This window comes from Pelobates fuscus, chromosome 2 (genome assembly GCF_036172605.1).
Source record: "Pelobates fuscus isolate aPelFus1 chromosome 2, aPelFus1.pri, whole genome shotgun sequence".
NCBI classification, from domain to species: domain Eukaryota; kingdom Metazoa; phylum Chordata; class Amphibia; order Anura; family Pelobatidae; genus Pelobates; species Pelobates fuscus.
The window spans coordinates 184,724,759-184,746,860 of record NC_086318.1 but is presented as its reverse complement, the minus strand read 5'-3'; the positions used below and the strand labels follow the sequence as shown (position 1 = coordinate 184,746,860).

At 40.1% G+C, this 22,102-nt stretch overlaps 1 protein-coding gene across 5 annotated transcripts in view; it reads right to left on the bottom strand.

Annotated features, from left to right (window-relative positions):
- Window positions 1-22,102, bottom strand: part of MYO6 (myosin VI) — a 257,778-nt gene that overhangs the window by 153,841 nt on the left and 81,835 nt on the right. For all 5 annotated transcript variants that reach the window (XM_063443007.1, XM_063443009.1, XM_063443010.1 and 2 more), the window contains exons 5-8: window positions 17,800-17,929; window positions 14,704-14,809; window positions 11,978-12,033; window positions 9,321-9,418 (exon numbers count right to left, since the gene is read on the bottom strand). In XM_063443007.1, coding sequence (XP_063299077.1) covers window positions 9,321-9,418; window positions 11,978-12,033; window positions 14,704-14,809; window positions 17,800-17,929 — 390 coding nt within the window. The remainder of the gene's footprint in view (window positions 1-9,320; window positions 9,419-11,977; window positions 12,034-14,703; window positions 14,810-17,799; window positions 17,930-22,102) is intronic.

Here is a 22,102-nt window from a genome sequence, read left to right as displayed (position 1 = left end):
TTGCTATGGGCCGTTTCAATGCGCGCGGGGCTCTTTTTTTCTTTTTTTTTTTTTTTAACTATATTCACTTCCCAATATAATTATTTTTGTGAACTAATGTATGTTCTATGGTGTAGACACAACTCTCTGACTGAAGCACATCTGCACAAGGTCTTTAAATATATTTGAATTGACAGTGTCACCACTGATACCGAACTCACCTAAAAGTGATAACGTGTACCTGCCTGATATAGATGCTGTGAATGTATCTATCGCACACCAAGGATGCATGGTACTGTTGGTGGGAACTTGGTGTTATAAAGGTCTACTCAATAAAAAGAATTGCAGGGAATTGTGAGGGGAATTTCAAACTTTAGGTCGAAATAGTGTGGCTGAATGAAAGAATGTTTCCAACTCGGCTACTTTGGCCTTAAGTTTACAATTACCATCTCAATTCCCTCAAATTCTCTCTTTAGTGAGTAGACCCTGTAATTAATTAATTATGTGGGTTGTACATAGTGGGTAGAGCTTTGCAGCAGTGGGTGTATTTTCAAGGTAGTAACTGATAGCTGTGCTGCAAAGTGTCCCTGGAAATTTTTAAAAAAAAATTGCCAACTATATTTACAGGTTAAATTTTTTGAAATACATGTCTCCATGAAGATGAATTCATGGTTGTTATTTCAGTATCCTCATGAATACATGTCCAAGCTCTCTCCTGTGTAGAACTACAGTACCATTTCCATGTTCTGCAAGCAACTTCTCCACTATAAATTCTTGAGCTATTTTGGAACTAAAACTCCTCCAGAATATAACCAGTCTTTTGGAACTCCAAGCTCCGTCATTTCCAGCACTGTCAACTCAATATTCATCAAGTCTGAAAAATGCATACTGCCAAGTTCAAAGCAATGGGAAGTTGTCATTGCAACATATTTTTTGATAAGCTTGTGGTTAGATCCCTCGAAACCGATGGTGTTGGTTTGCTGTTGTCAGTTGAAGTCCTTCAATAAATTTCAATTACTGCACGTAGTTCTGCCGACAGTGATAAATGTTTATAAATGATAACTGCACAGAACTTGGCAGCATCCAAACTTGGCGAGTATAATGCTGATGATAACACTTTATGCAGCTCTCATTTAACAAATCAAATGCATTATACGTCTACAGTTTCCTGTCAATCACCAGGACCACCTCAGAAAAACGAAAAAACAGACAGTAGCAGAGTTGGAAAAAATCTCCAATTGTGCTATATTACCAATCTTAAGCAAACAGAAGCCATGATGTAACAAGCATGCCACATACAATAACTCTTATTGAAAAAGACCTTATTGATCACGTACAGAATCAGGATTAAAGAGCAGCAGAATGGGGGAGCCAAAAATGCAAATGCAATATTATTCCCAACCTGCCTATTTTGGCCTGAACATACAAATTTAGGGTTTCAATTAATTACCATTCACGTATTAATTACAGGCATACTCTAATCACCAAAACAACTTTAGCTTAATCACGTGTTTTTACTGTATGTCATGTCCCTGCAGTGTCACTGCCCAATTCTATGCCAAAAAGGAGTTAAACCACGGTATTTGAGCAGCCCTAGCTGCATGTCCCCTGGCTGTGACTCACACAGTCTCTACACACTTCCTAAAAAAACTAAAAATGTGAAATGTCTCTTATTGCACAGTGTGATCAATTTAGAAGTTCTTATCACTACCTCTGTTAATTGCAGGCTTGAGCTTGCAGCAGCCTCTTATGTGTGATTAAAGTAATTTTTTTAAGAGCAGGAGATAAAAACTTGCTACACACACTGTGCTGTAATATCAGTTTGAAAATGAAACCTTTTTTTTGCCATGTAGGTGTGGCTAGGACCGCATAAACAAAGTCATTTAACTCCTAACTAACACAGAATTGAACTGTGACACTAATGATAACCTATACACTAAAACGGCTTCATTAAGCTAAAGCTGTGTTGGTGCTTAGATAATCTCTTTAAAATACACTATGACTCAACAGACTCCACAACATTCCAAAAAGAAAAGTAAAAACATAAGCAACAAATAAAATAAAGCCAGTGCACCAGAGGTCATTCTAAAATAATGGATATAAAACATTTTTTTTTAAATTCCCTGTATTTCAGGAACAAGCAAAAACAGTGCTTAGTATTTCAAAGACACCCACAAGAGTGAGATGAGAATACTGACATTTTCTTTTTAACAATACCGTAATTATTTTAACAAATCTTAGAGTCTGGAGTCAGATTGGCATTTTACATCCTACTAAGCAAAGGTATTGGCCAATGTGTTCAGAAGTTAAGAATAATTAATACAATGACAGAAAGCAATTTAAGCAGAAACAATATAGGCACAGAATAAAACAGGCAACAAATAAAAAAAAAAAAAGTTTTAAAAAAGAAAGTAAAAAAAAAAGGTTTTTATTTTGTTATTTTTAAAGTATAATAATTAAAATTGCCTGTTTCAACACTATCACTTATTGGAAGGTATTTTTCCTATCCATTCCTCTGTACATATATGAAACTGCAGTGTTCTGTTCACATTATACATATAGAGGGTCTAAAAACTCTAGTCTTTCCAGACCAAACTTAAACACAATACATGATATCTTCTATAATTTTTTTTAATGTGTAGTTATTATATTGCATGGGTTTCTAAAGAGTGTGAATTGCTATACCTTTGAAATGTAATAAGGACTTAAAGCTGCTAAAATACTTAATTTTAAGGAAATGACAGGGTTCCAAATATTGGAAACTCTAAGTTAAGATACATAATGTCAAATAATTCTTGATGACCAAACCCTATTACAAGTCTTGGATCAAATGTACATTTTTGCTGTATATGAGCAGGACCAGCCAGCATTCTGCTGCCTGGGTCCATAGATGAAAATGCAGTGTGTGGATGTCGTGTGTGTGTGTGTGTGTGTTTGTGGAATGGATGTAGTGTGTGTGTTTGTGGAATGGATGTAGTGTGTGTGTGTTTGTGTAGTGGATGCAATGTGTCTGTTTGCGTGTGTGTATGTCTAGTGGATGCAGTGGGTGTGTGTCTGTGTACTAGATGCAGTGTGTGTATTTGTGTTGTGGATGCAGTGCGTGTGTTTGTGTAGTGGAATCATGTATAATAAAATGTATTCCCCCCCCACACACACACACCTTTTACCTGTGGGCAGGAAGGGGGACATGAGATTCCCTCATAGTCCAGTGGCACAGGAAGGTGTCTAGTGAAGAGGGGGGGGGGGCAGATTCTCCATCTCCTCCATCAGGTCCTTTTCTTTTGGGAGCCTGAGAGCGTTGCCGCTGGCTGCCATGGCAATGCTTTGGCATGCATTGCGTGCTGCACGGAACTTTGGAGATAGTTAAAGGTACAGGGGCGGGATAATGCCGCCCCTGTCAAATCGCCACCTGGAGGCATTGTCCCAATGGGACCAATGGTCTGGCCGGCCCTGAATGTAAGTATACTAATGTGATCTTCTAGTAAGTGTTGTTAATTTAGCTAATGTGTAGAACACTATGCAGCACTAAAACACTGATGTGGTAAACCACCACAATCCTTAGAACATACAAAGCAATACAATAAAAAAAATGTGTTTACACAAGTTAAACTACTTTGTCTTATGTATTTCTCCTTCGCTTGACAAATGTGACAAAATAGTATGTCAGAGCATGTGGTGGAAGATCTGTACACTTTTAGATGCAAATATTTGGGTGCTGTACAAGGACTTCAATGGGTCACTTTGTGCTCCTCAAGTAATGACTGAGTTTGGTCCAACAGAATTAGGCTACCGTGTATGTATGTATGTATGTATGTATGTATGTGTGTGTATCTATCCTAATTCTATTGGACAAAACTCAGTCATTACTTGAGTATATATATATATATATATATATTAGCCTAATTATAGCTACACATATAGCTATCTGTGACCTTGTAACATGATCATTGTCTATAAAATGTTTGTTTATTTAATTATACCCTTGTCCATTGAAATGTTCATTAGCATTGCAAGTTACTACGGACATCTTATAAGGAGTTTCTCCTCTAGTATTACATCTACCACTAACATTTGAGACCTTGAGATAAGACCTTTATTTCTCCTTTTATCTTATAGTGCACCCTGACACTAATTGTCCATTGCCCAATAGGGAGTCACAATATCTTGTCGTACATTGATAGCATCAAATGTCTCCCTCCAATAAAGGTCTTTTTTTCTTTCTTGCTTCAACTATGTTTTTACATAGTGACCTGATTTCCTCAACGTGGATGCTTTGTCTCCTTAATATGACCTTGTTTAAACTATCTTAGTGGACAAACTCCCTTCAGAAAGGATAATGACAACAGTTTTATCAATATCTTGCTTGCTTCTGGAAAACAATTCCTAATTTTATATATATATATATATATATATATATATACTTTTTAGGTGCCTTTTAAGCCAGTTTTATTGCCAAAGGAGAGAGATAGATAGATAGAGATATATATATAAAATTCCTTTTTTAAATAATTTTTACTTTCCTGCAGTGGCTTGGTTTTCGATAAGAAGTAGCTTTTATCCAAAATGCAACACAACAGTTCTAGATCTAGTACAAAATATGAATGGCTTAACAGACAACCCTTGTGAGAGTGTAGCATCTGTAATCAGGTTATCTTTTGCTGTCCTACCTATTTCACGGGCCAATGGTTGGAGATAAAATGTCAAATCTAATTTCTGTTTGTTTGCTCAATGAGATGTGGTAGTTCCCATAAATATCTACAGTAGCTACTGGACTCATTTTGACTGCCGTAGAGAAAAAAGGAATTACGTACACGATTTATCCAATAATACAATGCTTCTAGAGAATCTGACCAATATCTTTAAATTTCCATGTGTTACATATTGATGAATACCAACTACAATGGACACACTAGGTCTCTTGCACACTGTTCATATTTCTGCATTTTTAATATGTTAAAGAAGTCATAGCCTCCTGTGTGAAACTTATTATGAAATTGATTCCTGCACTGTTGGAGAAAAATGCAATCTGGTTTAATTTTACCGTAAAGGTTTCTCAAGTTATCTGACTTGGCTTACAAATAATAGCTCACTCAGAACTGAAATAACCTTTTCTCTGATAAGCAATGCAGATGACACTAGGAAACAAAAATATAGTCTGTTTTCTAATTATTTTAAAAGGGCAGGTTGCAAGATCAGGTTTGACAATATTAAAGGTTGCAACCTTTGGCAATAGAATAAAACTGGTTCAAAAGGCACCTAAAAAGTAAATATACACTGCTCAAAAAAATAAAGGGAACACTTAAAAAAACACAATGTAACTCCAAGTCAATCACACTTCTGTGAAATCAAACTGTCCACTTAGGAAGCAACACTGAGTGACACTCAATTTCACATGCAGTTGTGCAAATGGGATAGACAACAGGTGGAAATTATAGGCAATTAGCAAGACACTCCCAATAAAGGAGTGGTTCTGCAGGTGGTGACCACAGACCACTTCTCAGTTCCTATGCTTCCTGGCTGATGTTTTGGTCACTTTTGAATGCTGGCGGTGCTTTCGCTCTAGTGGTAGCATGAGACGGAGTCTACAACCCACACAAGTGGCTCAGGTAGTGCAGCTCATCCAGGATGGCACATCAATGCGAGCTGTGGCAAGAAGGTTTGCTGTGTCTGTCAGCGTAGTGTCCAGAGCATGTACATCAGGAGATGTGGAGGAGGCCGTAGGAGGGCAACAACCCAGCAGCAGGAACGCTACCTCCGCCTTTGTGCAAGGAGGAACAGGGGGAGCACTGCCAGAGCCCTGTAAAATGACCTCCAGCAGGCCACAAATGTGCATGTGTCTGCTCAAATAGGCAGAAACAGACTCCATGAGGGTGGTATGAGGGCCCGACGTCCACAGGTGGGGGTTGTGCTTACAGCTCAACACTGTGCCGGATGTTTGGCATTTGCCAGAGAACACCAAGATTGGAAAATTCGCCACTGGCGCCCTGTGATCTTCACAGATGAAAGCAGGTTCACACTGAGCACATGTGGCAGACGTGACAGAGTCTGGATACGCTGTGGAGAACATTCTGCTGCCTGCAACATCCTCCAGCATGACCGCTTTGGCAGTGGGTCAGTAATGATGTGGGGTGGCATTTCTTTGGGGGGCCGCACAGCCCTCCATGTGCTCCCCTGAGGTAGCCTGACTGCCATTAGGTACCGAGATGAGATCCTCAGACCCCTTGTGAGACCATATGCTGGTGCGGTTGGCCCTGGGTTCCTCCTAATTCAAGACAATGCTAGACCTCATGTGGCTGGAGTGTGTCAGCAGTTCCTGCAAGATGAAGGCATTGATGCTATGGACTGGCCCGCCCGTTCCCCAGACCTAAATCCAATTGAGCACATCTGGGACATCATGTCTCGCTCCATCCACCAACGTCACGTTGCACCACAGACTGTCCAGGAGTTGGCAGATGCTTTAGTCCAGGTCTGGGAGGAGATCCCTCAGGAGACCATCCGCCACCTCATCAGGAGCATGCACAGGCGTTGTAGGAAGGTCATACAGGCACGTGGAGGTCACACACACTTCTGAGCCTCATTTTGACTTGTTTCAAGGACATTACATCAAAGTTGGATCAGCCTGTAGTGTTTAGTTTTTCCACTTTAATTTTGAGTGTGACTCCAAACCCAGACTTCCATTGGTTGAAAAATTTGATTTCCATTTTTTTATTTTTGTGTGATTTTGTTGTCAGCACTTTCAACTATGTAAAGAACAATGTATTTCAGAAGAATATTTAATTCATTCCGATCTAGGATGTGTTATTTTTGTGTTCCCTTTATTTTTTGGAGCAGTGTATACAATTAGGAATTGTTTTCCAGAAGAAACCAAGATATTGATAAAACTGTTGTCATTATCCTTTCTGAAGGGAGTTTGTCCACTAAGATAGTTTAAACAAGGTCATATTAAGGAGACAAAGCATCCACGTTGAGGAAATCAGGTCACTATGTAAAAACATAGTTGAAGCAAGAAAGAAAAAAGGCCTTTATTGGAGGGAGACATTTGATGCTATCAATGTACGACAAGATATTGTGACTACCTATAGGACAGTGGACAACTAGTGTCAGGGTGCACTATAAGATAAAAGGATAAATAAAGGCCTTATCTCAAGGTCTCAATTGTTAGTGGTAGATGAAATAATAGAGGAGAAACTCCTTAAAAGATGTTCGTAGTAACTTGCTATGCTAATGAACATTTCAATGGACAAGGGTATAATTAAATAAACAAACATTTTATAGACAATGATCATGTTACAGGGTCACAGATAGCTATAAGTGTAGCTCATTAACAATTTAGTGAAGTGGCGTAGTATAGCCCGTATTAAGAAACAAATTAGGTAATGCAGATCGCTTAGCAGACAGTACCATAATAGGAAAACACTAACAGACTCTAGACGCCTGATCAGGGATCACTGCCGATGGGCAATAATCCCAGTCAAATCAGTTGGCATTAGCATGCCCTGTTTTTTAGAGTTGCCAGCTTCTGCTTGTAGTAAGACTGAAGCACCTAGTTTGTTTAGGAATGTCTCAAAATTTTTGGATAAGGTCAGAGCGATGAGCCCATCGCCATGTGTAATCAAAAGGAAACCTTCCACAATGCAGCGGTATTTCACTGAGTGGTCCCTCAATCTTCTGGCAACCGGTGCCAGCTTTCTCTTTTCCACCAATACTGAGAACGGGATGCCCCCATAGATTGCCACTGTGAAGCATTCATAACATATTTCCCAGCTCTCGTGATTACTATGGTATCTCTGGGAGCTCCCTCGGGCACTGCTGCAGATTTGCGCACACAAAAACCTGAAGTGATCTGCGGGGGCTCTGTGCACTCCTTTATGCCCATAGAGGAGGCCAGATTCTGGGTGAACTGCAGTAGCATCTCACCTCCTACTGTTACTGGTACACCTCAAAGGCATATGTTTTGGCATCTCTGGCATGTCTCTGATGATGTCACCACTCAACTCAGTGTTGTACTTGTAAGGTAAGTCCTTCTATTTAGTTTTAGCCTCCTGGAAGTTAATATCTCTGGCAATCTCTCTTGCTTCCACCTCTCTAACTTTCTGGTGGATTATTCCTATTTCAGTTTGTGCCTCCAAAAGTTAAGCCTTACAGACCCTCCTTAGGTCTATTAGTAGCTTTCTGATATCCCCCTTAGTTGATGGAAACGAGTCCTCATCTGACTTTGATGGTTGGTAGACACCTCCAGACCAAGGTTGAGGTAAGAGACCTCTGAGGCCTCCGGTTCGACATCTTTGATTCTGTCTTCGGTGCGGTTCTCTCAAAAGAGAGCCTTATGTCTGGCATATGGGGAGCTTCTGGGCAATAGTGCTTTCTGTGCTGGGGAGTGATAATGATAACATATTCTGGAAGTTCTTAAGAGCGCGGCTTAGGTCAATTTTTCGTGGGGCCTTTGCAGACCTCAGAGAGACATCTGGTCTGTTACTCAGTCGGCCATGCTCCATGTGATATATTTTTTATATTTTAATATGTTAAAAAAAATATTTCAAAAGTTCATCACAAAATAATCGAGGCCTATGTAGGAGAAATGGGTGTCTATGGCTTTTATCTGCTCATGAACAAACACTTCAAAATAATTTGGGGGTATTGGGGTTATAAGGAAGAATTTTGAAGCCTTTTTCGAGTCCTTTGACACTTTGAACTCACTACATTCAATGGTCTCTTTAACATATCGCTAACTCCTCTTCAGCAGGATTTTGATCACTAGAATTTGTTTATTTAACATTAGATGTGGGGCCCATTTTTAAGGTGGGATTGTTTTTGCATCAGGAGACATTAAAATGTCAAATATCAGATATGAAATGTAATTTCCGTAAAAATTTAGTGGCTTTGATCACTAGAAAACAACTTCCCTTACAGCCCATTATCTGCCAAGGTAAGCAACAATATCTACTTAATCTTACAAAGCTTGCCAGACAGACAAATTAGACTGTAAACTAATTTGAACAGGGTCCTCGTCAACCTATTCTTCATGTAACATTTTGTTTGTCTCATTTATTGTTAGATCTCCCCCTTTTTATAATATTGTAAAGTGCTGTGGAATAAGTTGGCATTATATATATATATATATATATATATATATATATATATACCAATAATACATATAAATGTTGTCATTCTCCTGAATTGCACAAAATCATGCTAAATAACTGCATTATGGTCTAAGTTGCATTTTTGCAGTCTGTAATTTAAAAAAAAAGTCTATTTAACAATTGAGAAACATTCTACAAATGTTGAAAATAGGAGTAAAATATTAAACAGTCCAATGTCATGGAGACAGTAGAACATACCTTTTCATTAAAATGAATTTCTACGAATTTTCCAAAACGACTGCTGTTGTTATTGCGGACTGTTTTAGCATTTCCAAATGCTTCTAAGAGAGGATTGGCTGTGAAAATACAGAAAATAATTATAAACTCCAAATTCTAATGGGTGATATATTTTAGAAAAAGTGTAATACCAGAAGAAAAAACAAATAATACCATTGTAAACTCAAAAGGTCTATGTGCTTGTTCAAAGTTTGTGAGTACGAATGTCACTTCCGTCTCATACTGGTTGTACATACTGTTCTAACTTACAATACTAACAGGTAAACCTATAATGACTTGATATCAAATTAAAAATGACCCATACTGCATGTCTGCCCTATGGCATGCTCACTGTCTACACTCTACACACACAATTTAATGAAATTAATAGACATTGCTGGTTATTGTACTTCTTAAAATGATAACTTAAGAAATAATGAATTTATGTTCATTAATTGTGTGAAGTATTTATAAAGAAGCTGGTTGTTTATCTTTTGCGTGTGTATGTGTACATACATACATACACACACTTTGTCAGTTAAATCTCAACACATTAAAAGCCTAAGAATGATAACAGTGCCTAAGAACACATCCCTAGCTGTCAGAAATAATGCTTTAATATTTCATGTTATGTGTGCTCATTTTTTTTTATCTGCCAGCTTAGTTATTTTATGAAGCTACTTTTATGAAGACCTTTTGGTTTTCAAATGCCCGTGGTGCTACTTTCTAGTTAAGTAAGACAACTGGGATTTAAAAGGCCAGTGTTCTAGTTCTTGAGATTGAAATTGGTCTTTCTTTTTTCATATCATCTTGAACAAAATAATTTTGTAGCCTCGTGATTCACCATAACACGGCGTATCAACACTTTCTGCTGCGTTTGCATTTAGAGAATTAAGAACAATTAATTTTACACTGTAATCCTTTAGTTTACTTTTTTTTTTTTTACTGTCTATTTTTAAGGAATTGTACATCTGGATAAAAAAAATGCACTGAATTTAATTTTTGTTGGGAATAAAATAGCTCTTGAATATTGGTACTAGAGAGTATTGACAGGATTTTAAAAATATCATAATAAATCATGACATGAAATGTTAAGTGGTTTATGAATGTCTCTTGACTGCTGAAATGGTACTCGATTCACCTAAAACAAGCTTGGTTATTATTTTATATAACTTACGAAAATATGGTTCTAGTTAGGACTAAAGTTCCTTTATAGTGCGCACCAGAACCACTACAGCTTAGAACCACTCATGTCCTTGCTGTCTCATTTGGAAACATGGTACTTTCTTTGAAAAGGTAGCATCTAAATTTGTCCCTAAGGACACCTCTAGTGGCTGTTACTCAAACAGTGATTTGTGGAGGTTCCTATTCTGGTACTGCAATAAAGATTCCAAATGCTCACAATAGAGATGCAGTGGTACACTACCGAGTGAGGTTTAAAATTACTTCCTACTGCAATTCTATAATGTGATATTGGAAATACACAAGGTGAAGTTTTATGTGAAGTCTTATGTTTGTTTAGTCATTAAGTTCTCGGGAGTCTCACAGACCTGTGCATTCCTAGGACCAGAATTGCCAACAGGCACTGGCATAGCGCCAATACTGTGGGCGCAAGAAGAGAAAGCAACCAGAGTGGGGTTGAAGGCTCCAAAGTTTCCTATCTATTGTAAAAGCAGGCAGCTGCTCAATCCCCAAGCTTGAGGAAGACTTACATTTTTTTTTAAATGGTGTCTTTCTATTTTGATGTCTGAATAAAACACCATTATACCACATTGCTGAGTGTTGCGGATCTTTTTACTTTATTATAGGGCAAATATAAAGTGTTTTGTAGTTTTGTAGTGGTTATAGTGCCAGGAATCTTGGGTGTTGTCCTCCGGTTTTGTTTTTCTATTACCCCAAGCCTGGCAGCCATAGGTTACGTACAGATAGCATGAAAGTTCAGATTACACATTCACAGAGCTGCAGGAAGGGTCAGGCTTTGGGTGAAAATCTGTTTTGTTTTGTTTTACAAAAAAACAGGTGGATGAATACTCTGCCTGTACAACTGGCTTTAGTAGGTACATTGCTTAAAGCAAAAACCAAAGAAAAACAAGTTACCTGTGCTCTCTCCTTAATCCCTATGTATTATTAAACAAATTGATTTTTTTTTAGTTACCTCCAATGGCCATGAGAGGATAAGCCCACCTGCCAACCCCCCCAGGTGGATCCTAACTCTAACCACTCACCTTACTTCCTTGAGCTTCTGGCAAAGATCTCTAATGAGACAGAAAGGGGTATTTTTTTATATACACTCCTATACATTATTAATCCTTAATAGGGAACACATGGGATGGGCGGCTGCATTGTAACAAGGCTGAGTGATACAAAAAATGGATACAAATGCAGAAAGATAAGCCCTGCACTCACTCCCATCACTACTGGGCAGCAGCAAAGACTACAGTACACATCAGCCCCAATATATAGTAAAAAATATATAGTAAAAAGCAAAGAAAAACAAGTTACATTGCTTAAAGCACCCCTTTAATGTAGATTTAAATAAAGCTACATACATAATATTTAACATTACAATTTTCATTGTGTGTTGATACCTTTACTAGAGACAGGATAATACATATGATCACACATGGTATTGAATTTACCTTCCACAATCCTTTCATCAATGTCTTGCCCAGATCCATAAGACTCTGTCAAATATCTACAAAGTAAGTACTATGTTATTGTCAAGAATATGTGAACCTTCTTTCAGTCACAGTTTTGTGTACATCAATTTTTTTTATTGCAAGTGAGCATCTTTTATTAGTCTCAAATAATAATTTGACAATCTAAGCAATGTGTCATCTCTAAAAAAAATATGTAGGAGTTGGGATGGTCTGGTATTGAAAATGATCAATTGTTGGGAAATCTCAATAGGTACAATACAGAAAAAAGGGTGCGCTGTGTCTTTAAGACGAAAAATGTGCAATGTTTCTTTAAAAGTACTTAAGTGCTTATCTCAATAGGTAGTCATACCAAACAAAAAAAGACAGTTATGAGGGAAAACCTTATTGGACATTTTTAGTTTGCATATCTAGCTTTAGTTCTCGTCTTAACTGCCATCACCCACTGGTTGAGCCCCCCACAGGGGCGTATTAGCCGCGAGGCAAACAAGGCATTTGCCTTGGGCGGCATTTTCCAGGGGGCAGCAAAAAAAGCCGCCCCCAAAGGCCCAGGGCAAATGCCTTGTTAGCCTTGCGGCTAACTGACATGCCGTGCGGGCGGGCGGTATGCTGGGCGGCGCTGGCAGGCGGGCGGCTGGCGAGGGAGCACTTCCTCTGAGCTGTCTGCTCAGCTCCCTCGCGCGCCGCAGAGTGAGGCTGGGAGCCGGAATATGACGTCATTTTCCGGCTCCGCCTCCCAGCCTCACTGTGCGGCGCGCGAGGGAGCTGAGCAGACAGCTCAGAGGAAGTGCTCCCTCGCTGGCCGCCCGCCAGCACTGCCCAGCAGCCACTGGACCACCAGGGAGAAATAGGACCACCCCCCCCAGCATTCCCAAAGGTAAGGAGGCTGGGGGGGGGGGGGGGGGTAAATTAAAAAAAAAATGAATGTGAATGTCTGTTAGTGTGTGTGTGTGTGTGTGTGAATGTCTGTGTGTGTGTGTGTGTGTGTTAGTGTGTTAGTGTGTGTATGTCTGTTAGTGTATGTGTCTGTCTGTTAGTGTGTATGTCTGTTAGTGTGTGTGTGTGTGAATGTCTGTTAGTGTGTGTGTGTGTGAATGTCTGTGTGTGTGTATGTCTGTTAGTGTGTGTCTGTGTGTGTATGTCTGTTAGTGTGTGTGTCTGTCTGTTAGTGTGTCTGTACATGTCTGTTAGTGTGTGTGTGTATGTCTGTTAGTGTGTGTGTGTGAATGTCTGTTAGTGTGTCTGTGCATGTCTGTTAGTGTGTGTGTGTATGTCTGTTAGTGTGTGTGTGTGAATGTCTGTTAGTGTGTCTGTGTATGTCTGTTAGTGTGTGTGTGTATGTCTGTTAGTGTGGGTGTGTGTGTATGTCTGTTAGTGTGTGTCTGTGTATGTATGTCTGTTAGTGTGTGTGTGTGTGTGTGTGTGAATGTCAGTGTGTCTGTGTATGTCTGTTAGTGTGTGTGTGTGTGTGTGTGTGTGTATGTCTGTTAGTGTGTGTGTGTATGTCTGTTAGTGTGTGTCTGTTAGTGTGTGTGTATGTATGTTTGTTAGTGTGTATGTCTGTTAGTGTGTGTGTATGTATGTCTGTTAGTGTGTGTCTGTTAGTGCGTGTGTATGTGTGTCTGTTAGTGTGAGTGTGTGTGTATCTGCTAGTGAGTGTGTGTCTGTTAGTGAGTGTGAGTGTGTCTGTAAGTGTGTGTGTGTTTCTGTTATCGAGTGTGTGTTTCTGTTAGCTAGTGTATGCGTATCTGTAAGTGAATGTGTGTGTGTGTATTTAGAAGGCGGGGCGCGGGAAGGGTGGGGGTGGTGCGGGCGGGGGGAAGGGTTGGATGGGGGTGGCGCGGGCGGGAGGGGGGCGCCTGAGTTTTGTCCTGCCTAGGGCAGCACAAAACCAGGATACACCACTGGCCCCCCATACCTGTTAATGTGAAGAATATGAATGTTAATGACAGGTATCCTGGCTGGACATTACAGGAATAATCACTGTGTCTAGGTACAGTAGTCAGAGCTAAAACATGAACTATCGACTTAATGCAAAGATTGGAATCAGAAAATAATATCTGTATGTGACAAAGGACAGCAATAGTAGACTGTGCTTCGTTGGATAATGCAGAGATGTAGAAGGATAAACATTAGACCAATCAAAAGAAAGGCTTGAACATGTTGAGATCAGATACAGAGCAATACTACACTTGGCTAAACATGATAACAGTGGGAAATGGTCTCAAACACTCTCAAGGTTATCATGGACTGCTCCATATTCAACGTACCAGGACTGGACGTTGCTGCCATTCATAGAGAAACCCATGAAATCACAGGCTCCTCGCTGACAGGAATGCACAGAAAAGGTGCTCAGAAATAATGAGAGCACAGGGAAAGGAATAGAAAGAGATGGCAGTGAACCCTTATTGTCAAACACTGCATGTATTGGGTTGTGACGTGATGTATAGTTGTCTGCAGCCAACTTTGCCTTATGTCTAATGAATGGCCTTACATCAGTAAAGACAGAAGGAAAACAGCGAGATAACAAAAAATAAACCTTTTTATTACTTACTAAACAAACCTATGACAAAGACACTATCAAAAAAGTAAAGCAGAGTACAAATGAAATACTGTATTTAAGGCTCTCACACACCGAGAAATAAACCACAAAAGCAATATTTGAAAATAATAATGAAGAAATCATTTTAAATATGTCACATACAAACCTCAGAACAAACTTTGTGTTTTCTGTCTTTCCAGCTCCAGATTCCCCAGACACAATGATCGATTGGCTCATCTTCAGCACTTTCATGTCACGGAAGGCTTTATCAGCTGGAACAAAACAGATTTTATTAATCAGTTTAACGCTCTGACAATTCTAAGTGAATTCATGTTTTTAAATGTTATTTATACCATGTTTGCCTTTGAGGAAACAAATATAACAAATAAAAGTGCTTTATAACTGGAGAAAAGATTTATAAAACTAATGGATTTTAATGGTTTATGAGATGAGATAATACTTGAATATGGCTCAAAATGATAGCTGTCCCGGACAGAGGTGTCTGTGCCTTTAGCCTCCAAGGATTATTTCATACATATTCAAACATGGAGCTTTATAGCTTAAACCAAAGTTGCAACCCTAGCCACAAGGTCTTACACTTGTTTGAGTCTCTGTCTTTGAGAGGAAATAAACTCCATCTGTATCAGCATTTATGCTCTTGAAGGCCACATGACTCACCTCTCTCACTTAGAGAACAATGTTGGGGAAATTATGGAAAGTGATGAATATATACAAGTTTGATGGACATTCTCACGGTCAGAGTTAGGGGCACTACTTCATCTTTTTAAAAAGTTTCTTCGCTCCGGTTAGACTATGACCTTGGCTGACTTGGTCAAGGATTTGTCTATGGGAGGGAACATGTTAGATGGATTTGGGGGCATGGCGTGGTATCTCTAAAATGTTTATTTTTTCTTTCTTTTGCTTTTTTTTCTTGTGACAAAGGGTAATGTATGTATTAGATTTTTGTATTCATTTTTGGACGAATTGCAATTAGTTCAAATTTAGCTCAATTAGGCAGATCATCTAAATCCTGTGACTCCGAAGAACCGTATAAACATAAAACCGAACAAATGACTTGTGCAAAGGACAATAGTGCTTGTTTGATTTGTGATTTATGATCTATGGCACTAAAAGAAAGAGATGATTTGCGGGAAAGAAGATGATTTATGGTTAGAGGAGAGCCACTAACATGGTTATTCACTAAAGTGTGAATTCAAAGTGAATTTCAACTTTAAAGCCAGGTTGATCTATTTTGAGCTTAAATTTTATATATATATATATATATATATATATATATATATATATATATACTGAATAACCCTGTAAATGTTTATTTTATTCAAGGATCAAGTAAATGGGGAAAAAAAAATAAAAATAAAGCAATCTATATTTAAATAGTATATATTTAAGAAATATATAATGTTTACCAATGTATAAATAAAGATGTCTATAATACTCGTTCTTTTTCCCTTCTATTGGTTCCTTTTTTCATTTTATCTGTGAACCAAGTGGCAGAAAAATGCACCTATCAGTGATAGTTGTATACACGGCTGGTGCGTCCATAAGGCGGCACAGGTGGCCACCTTAGGGCGCAACACGAGGGGGGGGGGGGGGTCGCAAAAATCCGAATCCTGGGCCCTTGGCCTAGGACTCGAATTTTAAAAATATTTCCTGCTCATGGTTTGCTGCTCAGTTCTGCTCTAATATGTCAGAGGAGACTGATGGGAGTGACACATCCTCATCCCTGCATTCCAACTCCCCGGTGGTCTCAGCTGAACTGAGCTGTTGATGGGCCTGGCAGCATCACCAGTGAGGAGGTAAGGAGTGCGGCATTTCAAATATTTAAATTAACCCCCTCATAGTCCTGTGTCACTCTGGCCCCCTAGCCCTGTGTCACTATGTCCTAATGCCCCCCAGCCCTGTGTCACTGTCCCCCTAGCCCTGTGCCACTGTGCCCCTAATCCTCTCCCCCTAGCACTGTCACTGTCCCCCTAGCCCTGTGTCACTCTGTCCCCCTAGCCCTGTGTCACTATGTCCCCCTGCCTGTGTCACTGCCCCACTAATTCCCTGCCCCCTAGCTCTGTGTCACTGCCCCTAGCCCTGTGTCACTATGTCCCCCCACCCCCAAGCCTTGTGTCACTGTCCCCCTAGCCCTGGGTCACAATGCCCCCCTAGCCCTGTGTCACTCTCTCCCCCTAGCCTTTTGCAACTATGCCCCCCTGCCTCCTAAGCCTATGTCACTGCCCCACTAATCTCCCGCACCCTAGCCCTGTGTCACTATGTCCCCCTGCCCCCTGGCTTTGTGTCACTGTCCTCCTAACCCTTGGTCACTATGTCACTCTGTCTCCCTAGTCCTGTGTCACTATGTCCCCCTGTCCCCTAAGCCTGTGTCACTGCCCCACTAACCTCCTGCCCCCTAGCTCTGTGTCACTCTGTACCCCTTACCTCTAGCCCTGCATCACTGTCCATCTAGCCCTGTGTCACTATGTCCCCCTACCCCCTAGCCCTGTTTCACTGTCCCCATAGCCCTGCTGTGGATCTCTGGGATTAACTCATACACAACACACAATACTGTGAATTTGTAATGCCCAGGATCAAGGTATATGAGGAAAACCCAGTCCAAAGCAATACAGCTCACAGAATTGTGTGGCATGATTGAGAATCAAAAACCTTTAAAGCAATAATCTTTGTGTTTGTAAGTAGCGCCTCTGTATACATGAAGGGGGTGATGGGGCAGCAAAATGCATCTCCGCCTGTGTACCTAAAAATTTCTGTGGGAAAAGCAAGTCTTATGGCTTGACTGTGTGTGTATGTATATATATATATATATATATATATATATATATATTTATTTTATTTATTTTATTTATTTATGCAGTAAACTGAAACTCAAATATTCAGCATGGACAATTGTTGGACGAGCTGGACTGTTACATGGAAAACTATCGGACTACCCAAACTGTTGTGGTTTTTATTCCCGCAAAGTGATTTAACTCAACCAATTTTCAGCAGGACAAAAAAACCCACAACTCATAGGCTTAAGCTAGTTATGTATAACTACTAGGCTTATGCTAGCTATTTATTTATGCTGGGAAAACATATCCACTGGCTAAGCTGCGTTTTATACTATGAGACCAGACTGCAAGCAATAATAGTAAATACCATGAATCTTTAACATTTATTGCAAAACTAACTGACTCCAGAAGCAGAGCTTGGTTATTTCTTATCTATAATAGTGAAGACAAAGGCATGATATTCTTACCTATAGCATACACATGAGGAGGTAGCGTTCCTAGAGACCTTCCATTATATTTTTTTATGTAGTCAGATGTGTAAAGTTTTGGTACATCAAAATAAGGATTCACTGCTATCAGGATGTTGGCCACGTAAGTCTAGAAATAGAAAGGAAAATATTTCAGAAAATAACACTTTAGTCATACACTAAATCTCAGCCAATAGACTCGGAGCATATATTTATGGGAGTACTTAGAGTTTCATTCAGACACTAAATATAGATTATTCAAACTTAAGTTCACACTTTTTATATTATATTTGCAGATGTATTCTTTAAAGTGAGAACAGTTTGGAATTCAAGGTAAATTTCAAATTCAAGGCCAAAATAGCAAAGATGAAAAATGTCCAAGTCAGCTATGCTTCTAGCTTGGCTACTTAACCTTAAATTTGAAATACACTTTGAATTGCCAAACATGCTCACTGTAGTGTAGTGGATAACCTTCACTGATTTGTATTTCAAGAAGATCAAAAATATACTTGAGGGCAGGCCCGGACTAGCCATGGGGCATACCGGGAAAATGCCTGGTGGGCCGCGATGGCCATGGGCCAAGGCCGGTAGGGGAGATCACGGGATCTCCCCTGTCAGCCCATGCAGAGCCGGCACTATCTGAGTGCCGGCCCTGCTGTGTGCCTTCATGGGCCGGTGGGGGGATCACAGATCTCACTCACCGGCCCACAGGCACTGACATGTGGCCGGCTGGGTAGGAAGGGAGGGAGAGGATGACCTGGGGGAGCTCTTACCTGAAGCTCCGCCGGGTTCTTCTCGCGAGGACAGAGCGTTGCTGCGGTAACCACGGCAACGCTCAGATCTCGCGAGAGTGAACTCTAGCCCTGCAGGATAGAGTTTACTCACCACTAGGACCACCAGGGACGGCAGCACGGTCCACCCTCCCAGGCAAAAGTTAAGATGGGCGGGGGTGGGGGGAGATATAAAGTTGTTGTTTTTTAATTAAAAAAAAACATATATTTATTATATTTAAATCTGCCCCCCAACACACACACAATCCCAAACATATTCACACACACACAGATCATTAACAGTACCCTCACACACACACAGTCCACTCACACACACAGCACACACAGCAGCCCCCCACACACAGCACCCTCACACACACAGCACCATCACACACACACACAGCACCTTCACACACACACAGCATCCTCAGACACACACACAACATCCTCAGACACACACACAGCCCACTCACACACACAGCACCCCTCTTATACAGTGCACCCCTCACACACACACACTGCACCCTTAACACACACATGCTGCACCCTTCACACATACACACAGCACACTCACACACCACATTCTCAACCACACAGCACCCCTCTTACACACACACTGCACCCCTCACACATATACACATGCTGCACCCTTCACACATACACAAAGCACACCCAACACACTGAGCCCCTCACACAATACTTCCAAACATGTATATATATATACTACAGCACTCCTCACACTGCACCACTACACACATTATGCTCCAAATACACGCTAGATCCCTTACCCAACTCTGGGTCATCTAATCTACACACACACACACTAGATCCCTATATACACTCTAAATCCTCTACACACTAGATCCCCTACACACACACACTGCACTACCTACACACAATACATTCCTGACATACAAACTATGGGTTCCCCAATGCACACACTACATTCCTTGTGAGCAAACACATACTACATTCTCTAAACACACACTCTCCACAACCCCTACATACACTACGTCACCTATACACACACACTACAGCCGGATGCACGCACTCGCTACATCCCCTATAACACTATGCCCCCTATACACATACTACAGCCCCTAGCCACACATATTACACCACAAACACAAATAAAATTTACCTATTTACACAATACCACAATCAGCTCACTCGACACACACGCAATCCCACAAGCAGGCTCCAAACACATGCATGCTTTCCTGGCCCTTTTGTCCTCTGGTATCCCACTTATGGAGACACCAGAGACAAATTACAAGCAAACACAGCGCAAGCATGTTATTAAATTTGCTTGCACTGCACAGAACACATGCAGGGCCTTTTTCTCATGCTAGAGCTCTTCAGCGGGGCTCTGCGCATTGAACCAACATTCTCACTTTGAGAAGGGGCGTGCTTGTCATGAGTGATGACAAAACACACCCTCTCTGGCCCCGCCCCCTTATCAGAGGGCCGCTGTAATTGAGAAATGCCCAGGCTGAATTTATTTCCCAGTCCGGCCCTGCCTGAAGGTGTTAAATGCAATTTGTAAAATATATACTTTTTGTTGTTGTTATATGACAACTTTTTTTAACTGGATTCAATATTAAGAGATTTGTGTGTGCTTGTCTAAAGTAAGATTACATTGATTACAGTGAGATTTGTGTCTCTAAACAGCACATGGTAAGGTCTGTACGTGGCCAAACTAGTAGTTGCTTATAAACACTCTAGAGCAGTAGTTCCCAAACCAGTTCTCATGGCCCAAGTCATATTTCAATATAAACATCTGCAGTAAAATGCAGGACAAAACAGCATTTTGAATACAAACAAGCAGCCCCACATGTATGTTCTTCACTAAAGACTTGATTTTGTAACATACACATTTAACCAACTATAGATCACAGTAAGATAACACTTCTCTTTGGTAGTAACATAAGCAAGCTAATTTCACAGGTTACTGAACAGGTGTATCACGTGTGGTTTCAAAGAAAAAACATCCAATAAAATCAAGACGAAAAGTACAACATGCAGCAAACAAACATAGAACTAGACTATTCATCTGGGAAAAAGAAAAACAGAGCAACACAGAACAGACACTTAATACATTGTTCTTTATAATTTATTAGGGAAAAAAAAAACGTATAGAACAAGGAAAGTCAAAAAGGTGGTCACTAAGTGTCAATTATCATAATTTCTCTTAGGAAATATTCAATGTGAAACCTATATTACAGCTGTCACTATTCTGGCAGATGGCAAGATTACTTCTGTAATTTGGTCAGAATTAATTAAGCACAATTAGGTAATTTGATAGTAGTATAAAAGATTAAGCCTGTCATTTGAGCCTGTAGGTGTCAAAGGAGCACTGTGTGTGCTTCTTTTAAAAAAATAAGGAAGAGGAAAAAGAAGGAGATAAGCCAAGCTCTGCATTAGCAAAAAAATAATCTACAAAGTAGCTGCTTTCCTTTCAATGTGACCCAAACACATATAGTAAGAACAAGGAAAAGATGCTTTCTTCCAAACACGCTAAAAGTCTCCTTTTGATAGATTTCAAATGTGAACATTGTCATGGGAACAAGAGGAGACTTTCTCTAGATTTGAAAATTTAAGGGAAAAACAACATTATTTTTGGGCAACCCATGCTTAACTAATTATGGCTTCTAATTAATATTTTTGGATAAGCTTTTCAAATAATTTTACATTTTAATTCTTTATTTTTCTTGTGCATGTTTTAAAGACACGTAAACATAAAATGTCACAACAGCAGCGACATGTGTAACAGAAGCAAGTCGTAAAAGGAAAAGTTTGACATTCTGAAGCATAGCACATTTTTCAATATGAAATAGCACTTTTTCAGTACAAGATAGCACATATTGCAATAAAAATCTATTATTAGAGCCTATGCGTGTGGTGCGATAAGAAGTTCCCAGGGTCTAAGAGTTGCGTGGTGCGGTGTAACTATCTAATGCAGGCTACTTCTTCGTGCATGATACCTAGTGATCTTGTCATCTTACAGGCTCTGTCAGGTCACACCATCCATGTCTAAGACGTTGCCAGTGGTGAAAAATATTTTAACATTTTAGAGGGTTGCTCAAACCTTTTTTGAAAAATCTCAATATCATTGTGCAATGACGTGATGTGCATTAGAAATTAAGTCCCACTGTTTAAAACCCTATAAAAGTAAGCATAACCTGCAATCCAGCACCGGGCAACATTTCCCAAGCAGATTTCCATGTCCCCACAGCCACCTTTGCGAGGTCTAATATGATGCTTCTCATAGAAAAGGATCATATTGAAATGTTCGCCCTGGCCCAAAGTACATGCACGCATTCTGAGCAAGTAAGGGGAGGGAAGGAGTGTGGGTGGGATTTTAAGGCAAAATGTTAAAACTGTTGAATACTAAACTGTGAGAAGCCAACGGCATCTCACTGTATGTATAAAATAGTGACTGAGCAGCCACTGCTGGCCACTTGCTAGAAATATTGGGGTGAGGAGCGAGCCTGGGCCTCTTGTGCCCTCACCCATGGGCATTGGGTGGGGCT